At 36.4% G+C, this 16,765-nt stretch overlaps 1 protein-coding gene across 1 annotated transcript; it reads right to left on the bottom strand.

The window, feature by feature from the left end:
- Positions 1–960: 960 nt before the first annotated feature.
- Positions 961–16,546, bottom strand: LOC142965747 (B-cell receptor CD22-like). Its single transcript, XM_076106825.1, has 10 exons — positions 16,501–16,546; positions 15,772–16,119; positions 15,314–15,622; positions 14,240–14,503; positions 13,448–13,711; positions 4,568–4,831; positions 3,772–4,080; positions 2,858–2,936; positions 2,067–2,168; positions 961–1,859 (listed from the first exon to the last, which is right to left on the bottom strand). The coding sequence occupies exons 1-10, from the start codon at positions 16,544–16,546 to the stop codon at positions 1,541–1,543; spliced, it is 2,304 nt and encodes a 767-aa protein (XP_075962940.1). The 3' UTR covers positions 961–1,540.
- Positions 16,547–16,765: the final 219 nt, after the last annotated feature.

Raw genomic sequence — 16,765 nt, 5'->3', positions numbered from 1 at the left:
TTGCTTTATACCATATTGGATGCCAGACACAGGATTGTCAGTTTTCTTCTTAAAACACATTAGGACCATACATCACCTTTTTTCTTATATGCATTGCAAATATAGTGTTTATGTATGGCAGTACTTTTTACAATATCAGGAAAGCTGTAAATACTTTTTTATTGAGTATAAAATATTATCCAGCAACGTACGTTACACAACTTTTTGTTTCAGGTCGTGACAAGTAGGCTGAAGTCCACTCAAAAGAAAGGGTACTACAGTGTTCTAATAATAATCTTAGTAAAAATGAAGGGTCAGTAATTTCTATATTAATTTGTTTTATTTAGGCCAAACTCTCAGAAATTAGGTATCGTAAGATGACTCTAATATTTAAAATATTAGCTTATTGCATTATCTTCTTATGTTTACGATGTTACTCAGAAACAAAAACAGAGATACAAACACATGAAGTAAAAATATTACCAGTAAACAAGCTTAGCAGCCGAGGCAGATGAGCAGTCCCCATGAAGAGAGTAGTCGCTGTTAGTGAGTCACCTTTTGACCTCCTTGATTTCAGAAACACAGCAACTGGAACAAATGTTACTCAAATTAGGTTTTTGACATTCAAAGGCCTCAAATACTTCTTTTATTTGAGAATTTTTAAAAAAGTCGCTGGATTCATATTTTTCCTTTGAGTGATATTTATAAGAACGCTTACCTCGCCAGATGAGCTGCTGCCTGAATGTGTCTCCAATGGCCCACTAATGTGTTACTGTGCACAAGTCTACCTTTTTACCACAACCATAATCCCCTCCTCACCCCCTCTGTTCTGTTCAGTTTCAAACAGGAAACTTGCTGAACTCATTTAAAGCAGTCAGCCTGAAAGAGAGGCTTCTCTTCTCCTGTTTTCTAAAATCTGGCAAACTAGAGACTTCACACCTCTTGTTGTACAGTACAAGTTTAAAACACAGTAGCAAGGGCAAGCTTTAAAATGTGTGTTTAATACAAAATTGAAGATCGATGGAAACGTTCGGCTTACATACATGACATGGTCCTAAAGAAGAATGTAGACTGTTACTTTTGCAAAAACAAAACAAAAATACATATTCACGATTGCACTTTCTTTGTGCTCAAATAGCTACAAACACTTCAGTTTGAACAAAAAAATAAATGTTAACAATAATACAATTAAACAAAACATGCCACACTGCTAAATAAATGTGAAACAGCAGAGCTTCTCCTTCAATTTACACATGGCAACATCATTATATGAGTGGAAAATAAAGGTGAATATACAGCATTTTATATGATCAAGCATTAAGTAAAAACTGTTCATCATCAATATTATCACTGTTATTATGCACTTTAATGGGATCAAAATATCTTCAGTGACAAAAAGTCTGTCAAGATCTTAAAAACTCCATGAACTTAAAAACCAAGGAACATAATACCATAATCAAAATGTCCATATCATAGCTGACGAACAAGAAAACATACATTTAAGAGAGGAAGACATTAGAAATACTTTTCAAAACTTGACACAGCAATATAGACCTGTGATCTATTTATGCATAGCACGCTTGTCTTTAAATTTAACCTGAGCATATTCACTTTCCACCTCTTTCTGCACATATCTGGGCTCCATGTTGTCGTACAGACCTCCCATCTCCAGTGCGTTGCTCACAAACCCTCTGAGCATGCCTCCCTCCATGCACATCTCCTCCTGCAGATAGGAGCTACCAGGCTGACGCACGTCCACCGAGTCTTCTGCCTTCTTCTTCTTGCTCTTGGCCCTACAGTTCACAGTAGAGTAGATCACGTCTTTGCCTTCGTCGTTCGCCTTCTCTGAGCTTTTGCGGGCTCCTTCTGCGTTGTTTGGTCCAGAGCTCGGCAAGGTGGTTCTGTTCGGCCCGGAGATAGTTGCAGGGTGGGCGACATCTGCGCAAGTCAGTGCATCGTTGTTGACATAAATGTCCTCTTCTGCTGTGTTTGGTACCTATGCAATTAAAGAGAAAACATCAGTGGCACACATACTCCGCTAATCCGCTTTTATTACGTAAAGCAGAAAACTGCCTGGCTCTAAGAGTACCTCATTTCCTTCTCCACTTGCTAGAAGATGGCTCATAGTAACTGGGCCGGTGTCACCGGTGCACTGACTCGTCAGACGTTTATGGTGAGTCTTCTGAGCCCTGCAAAATACAGTAGAGCATTTACCTTACAGTTACATCATGTGTATATTTGATTCATCTTTGTTTTCTCATGTATTAATCAACAGGACGATACCTTTGATCACAGGGAAAGCTAAAATAAAATAGTCTCACGGGAATGGATTTAAACTCTGTTGTAACTTTCTCAACATAATGCCGTCGCAAACAGCATTTTAGTGTTTATGAAGAGAAATAAAACAACTGACAGAGCTTTCAAGAAGCAGAGTCATATGTGGTCCAATTGCATTTGGGTTAGAACAAATATTAAGGACATCCCCAATAATATGTTAGCAGAGAATAGTCTTGAAAATCAACATGTGGCAATTACAGTCAACAGGGATACAGTGGTGCTGATTGACATGAAACCCATTATATGTGTTGGCTCTGGATTTATCTAAGACAAAGGCAAAGTTCAGTATCTACACTATTTTGTCTGTAGTCAACAGATGTTCAGTGTTAATAGATAACAAATTTAATTGCAATGGCAATTTGATGACAATAATTTATTGCTTGTGGACCTCAGGACCTGGTCCACTCATACTGTAACTCAAACATGTAATGTTACATTAGTTCTGATGGATGAAGATCCAAACAAATGCTGCATAGTGTCAGTATTGTATACATGGTCCAAGTAAAAGTTACAATGACTGTATAAATAGATGTTACCCTACCTGTTAACAAACAGCAGAACACATACTAGTACAAGTAGAGCGACAACGATGGCGATGAAAACTGGCAACATCACTTGGTCTGAAACGTACAAGGGACAATGAAAGATTAGGATAAAGAAGTAACTCAGACAAGAGAGATACTTGTTGTGGTAAAACCTTGGAATGCCGTAAAAATAATTCAGCTTGATGTGTTGTAAGGCCTACTTCAGTTTATATGAAACACAAAGTAAATACCTTTCTTTTAGCACGAAAGAAGTGTGTTTTGAGTCATTTCAAAAGTTATGTAAACATACTAAATAGGAGGAAGTTGGGTGTTTTAACACCTTCAATAGTCACACCAGATATTTCCACACACACTCACCCAACACTCAATTTTGAAATGTGTGAAATTGATCAAAAAACAATCTTTTCTAGTGAGGCTCTCTCCTTCTCTCTCTGTTTGTGGTCCCGGCCCATTTGTAATAATACATAATAATAAATAGCGTCTTTATTCTGTGTGAGCGAGTAAGCCTGTCCCACTAGCTGCTGTGTTCCGCAATAAGATGACGTACTTTAAAGCCTTTGCACCTCTTGAAAAAAAGGAAGAAATGGGTGGCACCACAAACCTCGCTACTAAGTTAAGAAGGTGACATGGAAACTGATGGTAAAGTTGCAGACACGACAGCCAATAAAGAGAAGTAACGCCAGCATTAAGGCTTCTATAAGAACGCCCTGGCCCTTACCTCCTAACTGAAGACATACATGGTTTCATTTAAGAGCTTACACCAGTAAAGCATTGTTGAAAATACAGTGCACTACAGTGTGCATATATGTAGTCATTAGCTGAATTAAAACAAAGTTCACCAGAATATCTAGAAATCCTGACGGCTTCCATCTTACCAAAAACATTCACAGTCAGTGCACAGAATACAAACCTAGACTTGATGTCTGAGCTTCAAGGCTGTTGACACAAAATCTTTGAGTATCAGATCCCAGAGAGTTGGAGCTGCGGCAGAGCAAGGTGGAAAGATCCCTCTCCTGTGGTCCGTTCACAGTGATGATGCTCCACAGACCTGTGTCATTTAGAGGCTCATTGCTTATTACAAACTTGTCAGAGTGATTGACAGGTGACCCATCCAAATACCAGAGTAAAGTGGGAGAAGGATTTCCCACAGTCCTGCAGGAACAGTTGAGCTGGTCTGCAGCTTTGATGCAGTCAGATGAGGACAGGATCTGAGGTGCAACTGCAATGCATTTAGAGAAGACAGACAAGTTTAGTCTCAAGTAATTTAGGTTAGTTTTACCTGTCAGTTAACTTGTAACATTTATTCATTTGCCTATGTATTTATATAATTTTGTCACATTTTGTCTTCTATACCGATGATGGGCTCTGGTAACATTAACTAAATTTGGCAAATATATATATATATATATATATATATATATATATATATATATATATATATATATATATATAACAAATAGTAAAAAAAAACCAATTAATAAATGTAATCAATTAGAAAGAGATCACAGCATCGACTGGGAATGGGTCAGAGTCAGTGGCAGGAAGCCAAATAAATAAGTAGATTAAATTAAGAGCTTCATGAATACCTAAATAAAACATTTGATGGATAGATTCATAACTTGATAGTTGAACTTTCGAATCGATTTCAATCAATTTACTGAAATATGGCTTTAAGTAACATAAAACCTTTAAAATGTGATCCTTACATTGAACATCTATTTGACTGAGGTTGGATCGTCCAGCTCCAATATTATTTTCTGTCTTGCAGAAAAAAGGACTGTCGTCTTTAGATGCTTTAATGTTTAAAACAGCTCCGGTCCCAATAAAAGCCTCCTGACCTCCATCAGCTCTGTACCAGGTGTAGTTCTTAACTGCTGGGTTAGCAGTACTGCTGCATGTCAGAGTCACATTACTGCCCTCTGGTACTGGACCAGAGGGACGGACTGACACTGATGTGTCTTTGGGTGAATCTGAAAAATGAAGAATAAATAATTTGTATAATTTATAGATGTAATATAATCTGGTATTTGTTTTGAAACAAAGGCAGATTATGTCAAACTTTTTATTTTAAAGTTTGAGTGCTGACACATTTTTGTAAAAAATATTACATTGAAAAATTGTCTCTTCTTTTTCTTGTTCTTGGGGATCCTACCCACTGCACTTTGAGTACTCAGCACGAGATAAAGCTTGATGCAGAATCATTGGAGAGAGAGCGAGAGAGCACAGTTCTGCCTTTTGTAAACTGACTTGCTTCATCATGGAATAACCCACTGAAGGCTGCAGACAACCTTAACGTTCACTTCATTTGTGCTGCTAAAGTCTAATTTGAAGCTCTCCTACAGCTGTTTCTGCACTTCCACCCAGCTGTGTTGAAGCCTATACTAATTAATATGCAAATTGTAAAGCATAAACAAGATTTTAGAGTTCTGGAAAATATATGATGTTGGCAATAGTTTTCTCCACTGCACTTCAGAAGGAAGTATTGGGACAATTTTTCACAATTTAGTTTTGATCCTGGAGCACATTTGAATGAAGGTCATGTAATGTAAGAAAACTCTGAAAAATGCCCGTCAGAATTTTCCAGAGGCTGAGAAGAAGTCTTCAAATTAATCAATTGCATTAAAACTATTAATCCTTTATCCAAATTGTTGACAGTTATTGTTTTGTCAGTTGACTAATGGATTAACTGACTAATTATTTCAGCCCTGATTCAAACTAAGTCAAGGAAGCTAAGAGACAAGATAATTTCAATTAAAATATCTATAATTATAATGAATGAGGATAAATGAACTCACATGAGATATCAGTTGTTAAACTTGTAACAGCTGACTCAGTGCTGCCATCTTGTTTGTTGTAGGAGGCCGTACAGGAGATTGTCTTTCCATGATGGTTTTGAGAGGCAGTGAAGTTCATAACAGAGGTCTTGACTTTAGTTTTGTCCTGATTCTCCTGCAGTGTCTCCACACTCTCACCCAGGTCGGGGGTCCATGTCACAGTTGGAGGATGAGACAGACAGGGAGCTGGAGCAGAGCACGTCAACCTCACTGAGGTTCCCGCCTTCACCTTCAGTGCTGACGGAGTCAGAGTCGGTCTGGGAGGATCATCTGGTGAGAAGGTACATTTGAACCTGTCACTAAACAATCAGTTCTCCATTTTGTTTACTATTTGACAAATGCAATGAATGCAAAACAAGGTCAGAGCAGTTCTACAAGAGAAATGAATGAGTGAAATGTAAGTAGACAGACTTTAATACCTGTGAATGAAATAGAGATTTGATAAAAAATAAAATTCCACTTCAGGTCATTGTCACATTCCAGCCTGAAGAAATAGCTATTGGTGTTAGCAGGTTGCATGGTGTTCAGGGTTGTGGTGCAGTCTTTTTTTGTCAAGTTTCCTCTCAGTTCTCCATTATTTGTAATTAGTGGATTACGGCTGTCAAACACAACAGTGTTTTCATCATACATCCATTTTGCTCTACATGTGTTATCTAAGTGTGATTTGTATTGGTCCTCTATCTCAAAGGAGCAGGGGATGGTCACACAGGATCCTCTAAGAACCTCTATAGTCTGCGGCATAGACACATTAAACTCTCCACACAGGTCACCTGAAACACAAGAAACACATCTTGAATAAGAACAAATGAATAAAACGTTACAGTCATGAGGATTTTTGGTAACACTTTATAATAACTACACACTATGAAGCATTAGTTAAGTATGAGTAAACACTTAATTCATCATTTATAAAGCATTGTTCCTACATTAATAATTCATTAGTATGCAGTTCATAACAACAGTTCTAAATGTTTTATTCTTGATTAATAAGCCCGTCTATTATATGCTTCATTATTGTGTTTTCATACTTTATAAATGATGGATTCCCCATTTGTAAATGAAGTATTATATATTTTACAAACCAATTATTAAGGAGTGGTAGATGATTAATAAGATAATTTATAAAGTGTTAGTAAATGATTAATAACTTATTAAGATGTACATTATTCATGCATTTATATATATAATGGTTAGGGACTATGTTAATATATGCTTTATAAACGCATATTAATACTGAAATTCATGATTAATTCATGATTTATTAAGGTAGTTACTACTCGTTAGTGAAGTGTTTTATGTGACCTCATCTAAAGTGAGGACTATTTATGCCTTACAAAGCATTTATAAATGACATTGAAAGGCCAGCAGTGCCTCAAAACACATAGTTTTTTTAACATAACAGGCAAATAGACACAACACAAAGTGATCAAAAACATATTAATATTTATTGCAAGATGCAAACAATATACTGTTAAATACAAACCTCTCAGCCATTAATTCATGTAAGAAACAAACAAACAAAGACATTCTCCTTCAGGAGAAAGTTATGAATGTAAAGATTGTGCTTTGTTCCCACAGTGTGTATTTTTCACGATGTTTAGATTAAATAAATTTACCATCAATCACATTAAAACTATTAATCCCTGATCAAAATTGTTTTTTATTCTGACACATGATTAATGGATTAATCGACTCATTATTTCAGCCCTGATTCAAACTAAGTCAAAAAGCTAAAAGACAAGATCATTTCAATTAAAATATCTATAATTACAATGAATGAGGATAAATGAACTCACATGAGATATCAGCTGTTAAACTTGTAACAGCTGACTCAGTGCTGCTATCTTGTTTGTTGTAGGAGGCCGTACAGGAGATTGTCTTTCCATGATGGTTTTGAGAGGCAGTGAAGGTCACAACAGAGGTCTTGACTTTAGTTTTGTCCTGATTCTCCTGCAGTGTCTCCACACTCTCACCCAGGTCGGGGGTCCATGTCAGAGTTGGAGGATGAGACAGACAGAGAGCTGGAGCAGAGCACGTCAACCTCACTGAGGTTCCCTCCTTCACCTTCAGTGCTGACGGAGTCAGAGTCGGTCTGGGAGGATCATCTGGTGAGAAGGTACATTTGAACCAGTCACTAAACAATCAGTTCTCCATTTTGTTTACTATTTGCCAAATGCAATGAATGCAAAACAAGGTCAGAGCAGTTCTACAAGAGAAATGAATGAGTGAAATGTAAGTAAACAGACTTTAATACCTGTGACTGAAATAGAGATTTGATCAGCAAAAGTATATTTCAGATCTTTACATTCCAGCCTGAAGAAATAGTTATTGCTGTTATCAGGTTGCATGTTGTTCAGGGTTGTGGTGCAGTTTTTTCTTGTCAAGTCTCCTCTCAGTTCTCCATTATTTGTACTTGTTTGTGGATTACTGCTGTCAAACACAGTCCTCTGATCAATCATCCACATTACTCTACATGTGTTATCTAAGTTTGATTTGTATTGGTCCTTTATCTCAAAGGAGCAGGGGATGGTCACACAGGATCCTCTAAGAACCTCTATAGTCTGCGGCATAGACACCTTAAACTCTCCACACAGGGCACCTGAAACACAAGAAACACATCTTGAATAAGAACAAGTGAATAATACTTTACAGTCATGAGGATGTTTTACTGTTTGGTTGACTTGCTAAAATCTTACCACTATACCTTATTCTTAGAATAATTCAAAATGACGAATGTAAAGATTGTGCTTTGTTCCCACAGTGTTTATTTTTCTCGATGTTTAGATTAAATAAATGATTCAGCCATCAGATTAAAGTTTTAAGAAAAAGGAAGCAGAACAGTTTATAGCTCACTGTGTTCTTCATTTGCTGCAGCATGTATTACAGATACTGTTGTACTGTGGTGTGAATACTTGACTAACATTGTGTAGTGATAGTTTTTGATCATTTTTAATACTCAATGATTCAATTATGAATGAACTTCAGCTCACCTTGCAGCAGAGAACCAATGAGAAGGAGAGTCAGAGCTGCAGACATCTTTGTGTGTCAGGAGAGGCAGAAACTCTGGAGATTACACATGAAACAATTCACTTGTTGAAAGCATTTCATCCCTAATTAACGATTTAAAGATTATTTAAGATTATTAAAGGAAGGTTTGTTATTGAGGCAACTATTGAATGCAATATTTGCAGAGGTTGCTGATGGAGAAATGTTTTGCTGAGCCTGTATTTGTTTTAGATCTTTATCAATGTGAAGACTGTGTGATTCTGAGACAATGAAACTCAACTGAATTAAATTATTTTAGGTGTGTTAACACAATCACACAATTGAACAATTAAATTAAACATTACTAATTTAAATTTTTTTTTTTACAATTTTGCCAGACTTTTATGAAAGCTGGTGATGGAGATATTCAACAAAAGAGTAATACTGGTTTAGTGTTTCTACTGAGTGTGAGAGAAAAACACATACTTGTTTGTTATGCTTTAATATTCAGTTCATCACTGAAACAACATGCTGCTATTTATAACTTGTAAAACTTGTAAGAAGAAATGATGATGAAATGGAAAAACAGGAAGGTAATTGCTGAACGCAAAACCGACAAACAAACAGTTTATTTTATTTATTTCTTAAAATACTAACAGAGTTATTGTTTTAGGCAAATATTTTCAACAGTAACAATGTCCAAAACCACAACCAAATGACGGATTAAAAGTTTCAAAGTTTTGAATAGAAGTGTTGCCCCTTTAGACAAATTTATTTTAATTTTTACTTTTGAAATTATTCATTGTTCTAAAGTTTATTTACTTCATGTTTACGTTTTTAGTATTTAGTATTTTTATTTAAATCCGTTTTAATGATTTATATGTGTCATAAAAAGATACGATGACTTACATTGTCTTCAGGTCTTTCGTGCAGATAGATGGAAGATGTGTAGAGAAGTGAAGTTCCTTAAAAGTTGTGCTGCTTTTTCAAACAACAGAAAGACTTGAAAATGAGGAAGTCACTAAAGGGCGAATGTGTGACAATGAAATGAACTTATTTATCAGAAATGATTTTAGACAGTCCCACATTTGTTCTAAACCGAGCTTTTACTTTACCCACATATATATTCTTTTTTTTATCCAAATATTGAGTCTTTTTGCCTGAAATAAAACAAAATCTTTGCATTACCAACCTGGTAAAGGGAATTTCTGCAAATGATTGAGACACAACAAAAACCTTTAATGAGCCTTTATTGTCAAAGCAATTTGCACAGTTATTAACAAATAATAACATCTTCAAACTATATAATGAAATTACACCAATTAGACTGGATAGTATAATCTACCAGTACATCTGGATGGAGAAGGCGATGACATAATACTCAATTAACTTTCCCATGATAATTAACATAATCATAAAACAGTAGAGAGATCTTGCAGCTATGTAAGTTATTAAATTGCTTTAAAAAAATATGGTGATAGCAAATTCATCCTCAGTCAAATTCAATTCAACACTTTGGTCTCATGTGATTTCATGCAACACTTAATGAAAGCATGTAAAAAAAGTAAAGCTGCATCCAAGAGAACATCAGTAATATAAAGTTAAAGATAATACAGGACTGTTAATTATTCTCATGTATGAGAGGGAAACAGTGACACAACATGTTATGATGTGAAACAGTCAAACTCAACAGCTCTACATGAACCTCAGAATGTGAGAGAAGAGCTCACTCAGTTCAGTCGTTTGCTGTGTTGATGACATGGTCGCTATGTACTGTACCTTTAAGAGACAAAATACACCTGGAAATATAATACAGCACAATACAAAACCACCCCCAAAAACTACACCAAAAACAAAAACACCACCAACTCAAAAGTGACCACAAAGTAAACTGAATACCTCTGTGATCCAGTTTCAGTGATAATTTAACAGTATAGCCCCACAGAGCTAGTATCTCTAGTAGTTATTGCAGTGCTATGTTGCATTGCTTTGTGTATCTGCTCATGTTACTGTGTTATTGTGTACTGTGATTACACTAAAACGTAAATATATGCTATGTTGGAGTACCTGTCGAAGTGTAATACATTCCAAGAAATATTTCTGTGTCGTCGCCGAATAATCATCAAGGCACTTAGTGGACGATGTCAGCGTCATTTTGTAATGACTCTACACTACTGAGACTGGTCTGTTTGATCCAATGCTATGTAAACCGTGTTCTCTTCATTTGGCTTCACGTTCTTTCTTTATTTCCTATGAAGACAATCCTTAGAAGGAGATGTATATCTCCTCAGTCAAAATGTATTTTCTGTTCTTTATAAAACATGTACTACTCTTGATCAACAAAACCTCAAACATTTAAGAAAGTATTTAAATGACATTGTTTGAAGCCCAACCCCCCGTAGAATATTGATTTAATAGCTCTCATATCACTAATCACACGTTTGTCTCAATAAATGAAATACAGAAATCCTTCAGTAACGTTATTTGATGATTATGAAGATCAGTGGATGTTTACAGAGTCATCTTGAAGTTTGGGCAATGACATCATACTCTGGAGATCTGTCTCTGGGATCCAATGACATGTAAGTTTGGTCCACTTCTTTTGGCTTCACTCTCTTTCTGGATTTCCTTTGAGGACAACAAAGAAAAATCCATATATGTAAATAAATACATATTTTGTTTTCTAAAAGCAGCACTGCTCGTCCATCAACAGAGCTTTCATTACAAAAAGTGCAATCCAGTGAAATCACATACCAAAGGAACGCCATGCAGACTGTGTACAAGACGTTCACACTGAGAGATACACCAGCAACAGCCAAGAGAAGAACTCCACTGTACGGTCCACAATGTTGATCTGAACCTGTCATAAGAAATAACACAACACTCTACACATCATATCCCTGTTCAAGTGTTACATTCATTCAACAGTGGTTCAGTGGCTGTGTTTTAGCCTCACATCCCCATTTATGCCACAGGGCAGCTGTGAATACTTCAGCCAGGATACTTCAAAGGTTTTAATCAGGTGTTGCAACCCAAAGTTCACTTGAGTTTGGTTAATAGAAAGACACGTCATTTCTGACATAGAAACAGAGTGGTGAAAAGAAGTGAAAAATGTTATATTCTTCATTAATGAATATCATAATCATAGAATTTGTAGATCAATTTACATGATACATACCTTGAACATCTATGTGAATGATGCCGGAACGTCCATCTCCAATATTATTGTCTGCCTTGCAGAAAAAATAACTGTCGTCTTTAGATACTTTAATGTTTATAACAGCTCCGGTCCCAATAAAAGTCTCCTGTGCTCCATCAGCTCTGTACCAGGTGTAGCTCTTTACTGCTGGGTTAGCAGTACTGCTGCATGTCAGAGTCACATTACTGCCCTCTGGTACTGGACCAGAGGGACGGACTGACACTGTGGTGCGTTTGGGTGAATCTGAAAAATGAAGAATATAAATTATTGGTATATGTTATGTTGTCTCTTGTAAGTTCTAAAATATACGTATTGTAATAAAGACAGATCAAGTATGCTGACACCATTATTTTACAGTGTATCCAAAAACTATTGTTTTGTCCTGTCTGGCTTTGTAAGACTCTTGGGCAGAGAGATAGTTTGCAACTCTTCCTTTCTCAAATAGAGTTCAAAGTGCAAATACCTGTATGAATACAACATGGGAACTAGTATTTATTTTTAATTGTAACTAGTACTTAACAAGTTTCCACCAGTAAATGATTGACTGGCCAGTGGTAACGTGTGGAAAATTGAAGGCTAAAAAGGATAAACTAGTAGCGTTGAATGCAAAAGTGTCCTTCTGATAAAAACACACGGGGCGTAAAAGTTGAAAATGTTCACATCCTAAACATAGTGGCTTTAAACATCTAAATAAACCATTTAATTACTGAATATGTTAACTAAATCAGATGTTCAGGACATATAGAACAAGATCAGTTAGAAAATTTGATACATACACTGAACATCTATTTGTTTGTTGGTGGATCGTCCATCTCCAATTTTATTTAATGTCTTGCAGAAAAAATAACTGTTGACATGAGATGCTTTAATGTTTATAACAGCTCCGGTCCCAATAAAAGTCTCCTGACCTCCATCAGCTCTGTACCAGGTGTAGCTCTTTACTGCTGGGTTAGCAGTACTGCTGCATGTCAGAGTCACAGTCCGTCCCTCTGGTACTGGACCAGAGGGACGGACTGACACTGATGTGTCTTTGGGTGAATCTGAAAAATGAAGAATATAAATTATTGGTATATGTTATGTTGTCTCTTGTAAGTTCTAAAATATACGTATTGTAATAAAGACAGATCAAGTATGCTGACACCATTATTTTACAGTGTATCCAAAAAATATCGTTTTGTCCTGTCTGGCTTTGTAAGACTCTTGGGCAGAGAGATAGTTTGCAACTCTTCCTTTCTCAAATAGAGTTCAAAGTGCAAATACCTGTATGAATACAACATGGGAACTAGTATTTATTTTTAATTGTAACTAGTACTTAACAAGTTTCCACCAGTAAATGATTGACTGGCCAGTAGTAACGTGTGGAAAATTGAAGGCTAAAAAGGATAAACTAGTAGCGTTGAATGCAAAAGTGTCCTTCTGATAAAAACACACGGGGCGTAAAAGTTGAAAATGTTCACATCCTAAACATAGTGGCTTTAAACATCTAAATAAACCATTTAATTACTGAATATGTTAACTAAATCAGATGTTCAGGACATATAGAACAAGATCAGTTAGTTGATACATACACTGAACATCTATTTGTTTGTTGGTGGATCGTCCAGCTCCAATATTATTTTCTGCCTTGCAGAAAAAAGGACTGTCGTCTTTAAATGCTTTAATGTTTAAAACAGCTCCGGTCCCAATAAAAGTCTCCTGACCTCCATCAGCTCTGTACCAGGTGTAGCTCTTTACTGCTGGGTTAGCAGTACTGCTGCATGTCAGAGTCACAGTCCGTCCCTCTGGTACTGGACCAGAGGGACGGACTGACACTGATGTGTCTTTGGGTGAATCTGAAAAATGAAGAATATAAATTATTGGTATATGTTATGTTGTCTCTTGTAAGTTCTAAAATATACGTATTGTAATAAAGACAGATCAAGTATGCTGACACCATTATTTTACAGTGTATCCAAAAAATATCGTTTTGTCCTGTCTGGCTTTGTAAGACTCTTGGGCAGAGAGATAGTTTGCAACTCTTCCTTTCTCAAATAGAGTTCAAAGTGCAAATACCTGTATGAATACAACATGGGAACTAGTATTTATTTTTAATTGTAACTAGTACTTAACAAGTTTCCACCAGTAAATGATTGACTGGCCAGTAGTAACGTGTGGAAAATTGAAGGCTAAAAAGGATAAACTAGTAGCGTTGAATGCAAAAGTGTCCTTCTGATAAAAACACACGGGGCGTAAAAGTTGAAAATGTTCACATCCTAAACATAGTGGCTTTAAACATCTAAATAAACCATTTAATTACTGAATATGTTAACTAAATCAGATGTTCAGGACATATAGAACAAGATCAGTTAGTTGATACATACACTGAACATCTATTTGTTTGTTGGTGGATCGTCCAGCTCCAATATTATTTTCTGCCTTGCAGAAAAAAGGACTGTCGTCTTTAAATGCTTTAATGTTTAAAACAGCTCCGGTCCCAATAAAAGTCTCCTGACCTCCATCAGCTCTGTACCAGGTGTAGCTCTTTACTGCTGGGTTAGCAGTACTGCTGCATGTCAGAGTCACAGTCCGTCCCTCTGGTACTGGACCAGAGGGACGGACTGACACTGATGTGTCTTTGGGTGAATCTGAAAAATGAAGAATAAATAATTTGTATAATTTATAGATGTAATATAATCTGGTATTTGTTTTGAAACAAAGGCAGATTATGTCAAACTTCTTCTTGTAAAGTTTGAGTGCTGACACCTTTTTGAAAAATTGTCTCTTCTTTTTCTTGTTCTTGGGGATCCTACCCACTGCACTTTGATTACTCAGCACGAGATAAAGCTTGATGCAGAATCATTGGAGAGAGAGCGAGAGAGCACAGTTCTGCCTTTTGTAAACTGACTTGCTTCATCATGGAATAACCCACTGAAGGCTGCAGACAACCTTAACGTTCACTTCATTTGTGCTGCTCAAGTCTAATTTGAAGCTCTCCTACAGCTGTTTCTGCACTTCCACCCAGCTGTGTTGAAGCCTATACTAATTAATATGCTAATTGTAAAGCATAAACAAGATTTTAGAGTTCTGGAAAATATATGATGTTGGCAATAGTTTTCTCCACTGCACTTCAGAAGGAAGTATTGGGACAATTCTTCACAATTCAGTTTTGATCCTGGAGCACATTTGAATGAAGGTCATGTAATGTAAGAAAACTCTGAAAAATATCTGTCAGAATTTTCCAGAGGCTGAGAAGAAGTCTTCAAATTAATCAATTGCATTAAAACTATTAATCCTTTATCCAAATTGTTGACAGTTATTATTTTGTCACATGACTAATGGATTAACCGACTAATTATTTCAGCCCTGATTAAAACTAAGTCAAGGAAGCTATAAGAGACAAGATCATTTCAATTAAAATATCTATAATTACAATGAATGAGGATAAATGAACTCACATGAGATATCAGCTGTTAAATTTGTAACAGCTGACTCAGTGCTGCCATCTTGTTTGTTGTAGGAGGCCGTACAGGAGATTGTCTTTCCATGATGGTTTTGAGAGGCAGTGAAGTTCATAACAGAGGTCTTGACTTTAGTTTTGTCCTGATTCTCCTGCAGTGTCTCCACACTCTCACCCAGGTCGGGGGTCCATGTCACAGTTGGAGGATGAGACAGACAGGGAGCTGGAGCAGAGCACGTCAAACTCACTGAGGTTCCCTCCTTCACCTTCAGTGGTGACGGAGTCAGAGTCGGTCTGGGAGGATCATCTGGTGAGAAGGTACATTTGAACCAGTCACTAAACAATCAGTTCTGCATTTTGTTTACTATTTGCCAAATGCAATGAATGCAAAACAAGGTCAGAGCAGTTCTACAAGAGAAATGAATGAGTGAAATGTAAGTAGACAGACTTTAATACCTGTGAATGAAATAGAGATTTGATCATTAAATATATATCTCAGGCCATTGTCACATTCCAGCCTGAAGAAATAGTTATTGCCGTTATCAGGTTGCATGTTGTTCAGGGTTGTGGTGCAGTCTTTACTTCTCAAGTCTCCTCTCAGTTCTCTATTATTTGTACTTGTTTGTGGATTACTGCTGTCAAACACAGTCCTCTGATCAATCATCCATATTGCTCTACATGTGTTATCTAAGTGTAATTCGTATTGGTCCACTACGTCAAAGGAGCAGGGGATGGTCACACAGGATCCTCTAAGAACCTCTATAGTCTGCGGCATAGACACCTTAAACTTTCCACACAGGGCACCTGAAACACAAGAAACACATCTTGAATAAGAACAAGTGAATAATACTTTACAGTCATGAGGATGTTTTACTGTTTGGTTGCCTGTATCTTACCACTATACCTTATTCTTAGAATAATCCAAAATGATGACTGTAAAAATGTTGCTTTGTTCCCACAGTGTTTATTTTTCTCGATGTTTAGATTAAATAAATGATTCAGCCATCAGATTAAAGTTTTAAGAAAAAGGAAGCAGAACAGTTTTGTAGCTCACTGTGTTCTTCATTTGCTGCAGCATGTATTACAGATACTGTTGTACTGAATACTTGACTAACATTGTGTAGTTATAGTTTTTGATCATTTTTGATAGTCAATGATTCAATATGTGAATGAACTTCAGCTCACCTTGCAGCAGAGAACCAATGAGAAGGAGAGTCAGAGCTGCAGACATCTTTGTGTGTCAGGAGAGGCAGAAACTCTGGAGATTACACATGAAACAATTCACATGTTTACAGCATTTCATCCCTAATTAACGATTTAAAGATTATTTAAGATTTTTAAAGGAAGATTTATTAATGAGGCAACTATTGAATGCAATATTTGCAGAGGTTGCTGAAGGTGAAATGTTTTGCTGAGCCTGTATTTGTTTTAGATTTGATTTTGTATGTGA

The sequence above is a fragment of the Anarhichas minor genome, unplaced genomic scaffold, assembly GCF_050575085.1.
Source record: "Anarhichas minor isolate MPS153535 unplaced genomic scaffold, ASM5057508v1 ptg000035l, whole genome shotgun sequence".
Taxonomy (NCBI): Eukaryota; Metazoa; Chordata; class Actinopteri; order Perciformes; family Anarhichadidae; genus Anarhichas; species Anarhichas minor.
Note: the sequence above shows the minus strand (reverse complement) of the source record. Positions and strands in the feature narration are given on the sequence as shown.

Coding starts and splice junctions, on each gene's coding strand:
- LOC142965747 (XM_076106825.1), bottom strand. CDS start 16,546: ATGTCTGCAGCTCTGACTCTCCTTCTCATTGGTTCTCTGCTGCAAG. Junction 15,623..15,771: donor AATCTCTATTTCATTCACAG/GTATTAAAGTCT, acceptor CCTTCTCACCAG/ATGATCCTCCCAGACCGACT. Junction 14,504..15,313: donor TTTAACAGCTGATATCTCAT/GTGAGTTCATTT, acceptor TTCATTTTTCAG/ATTCACCCAAAGACACATCA.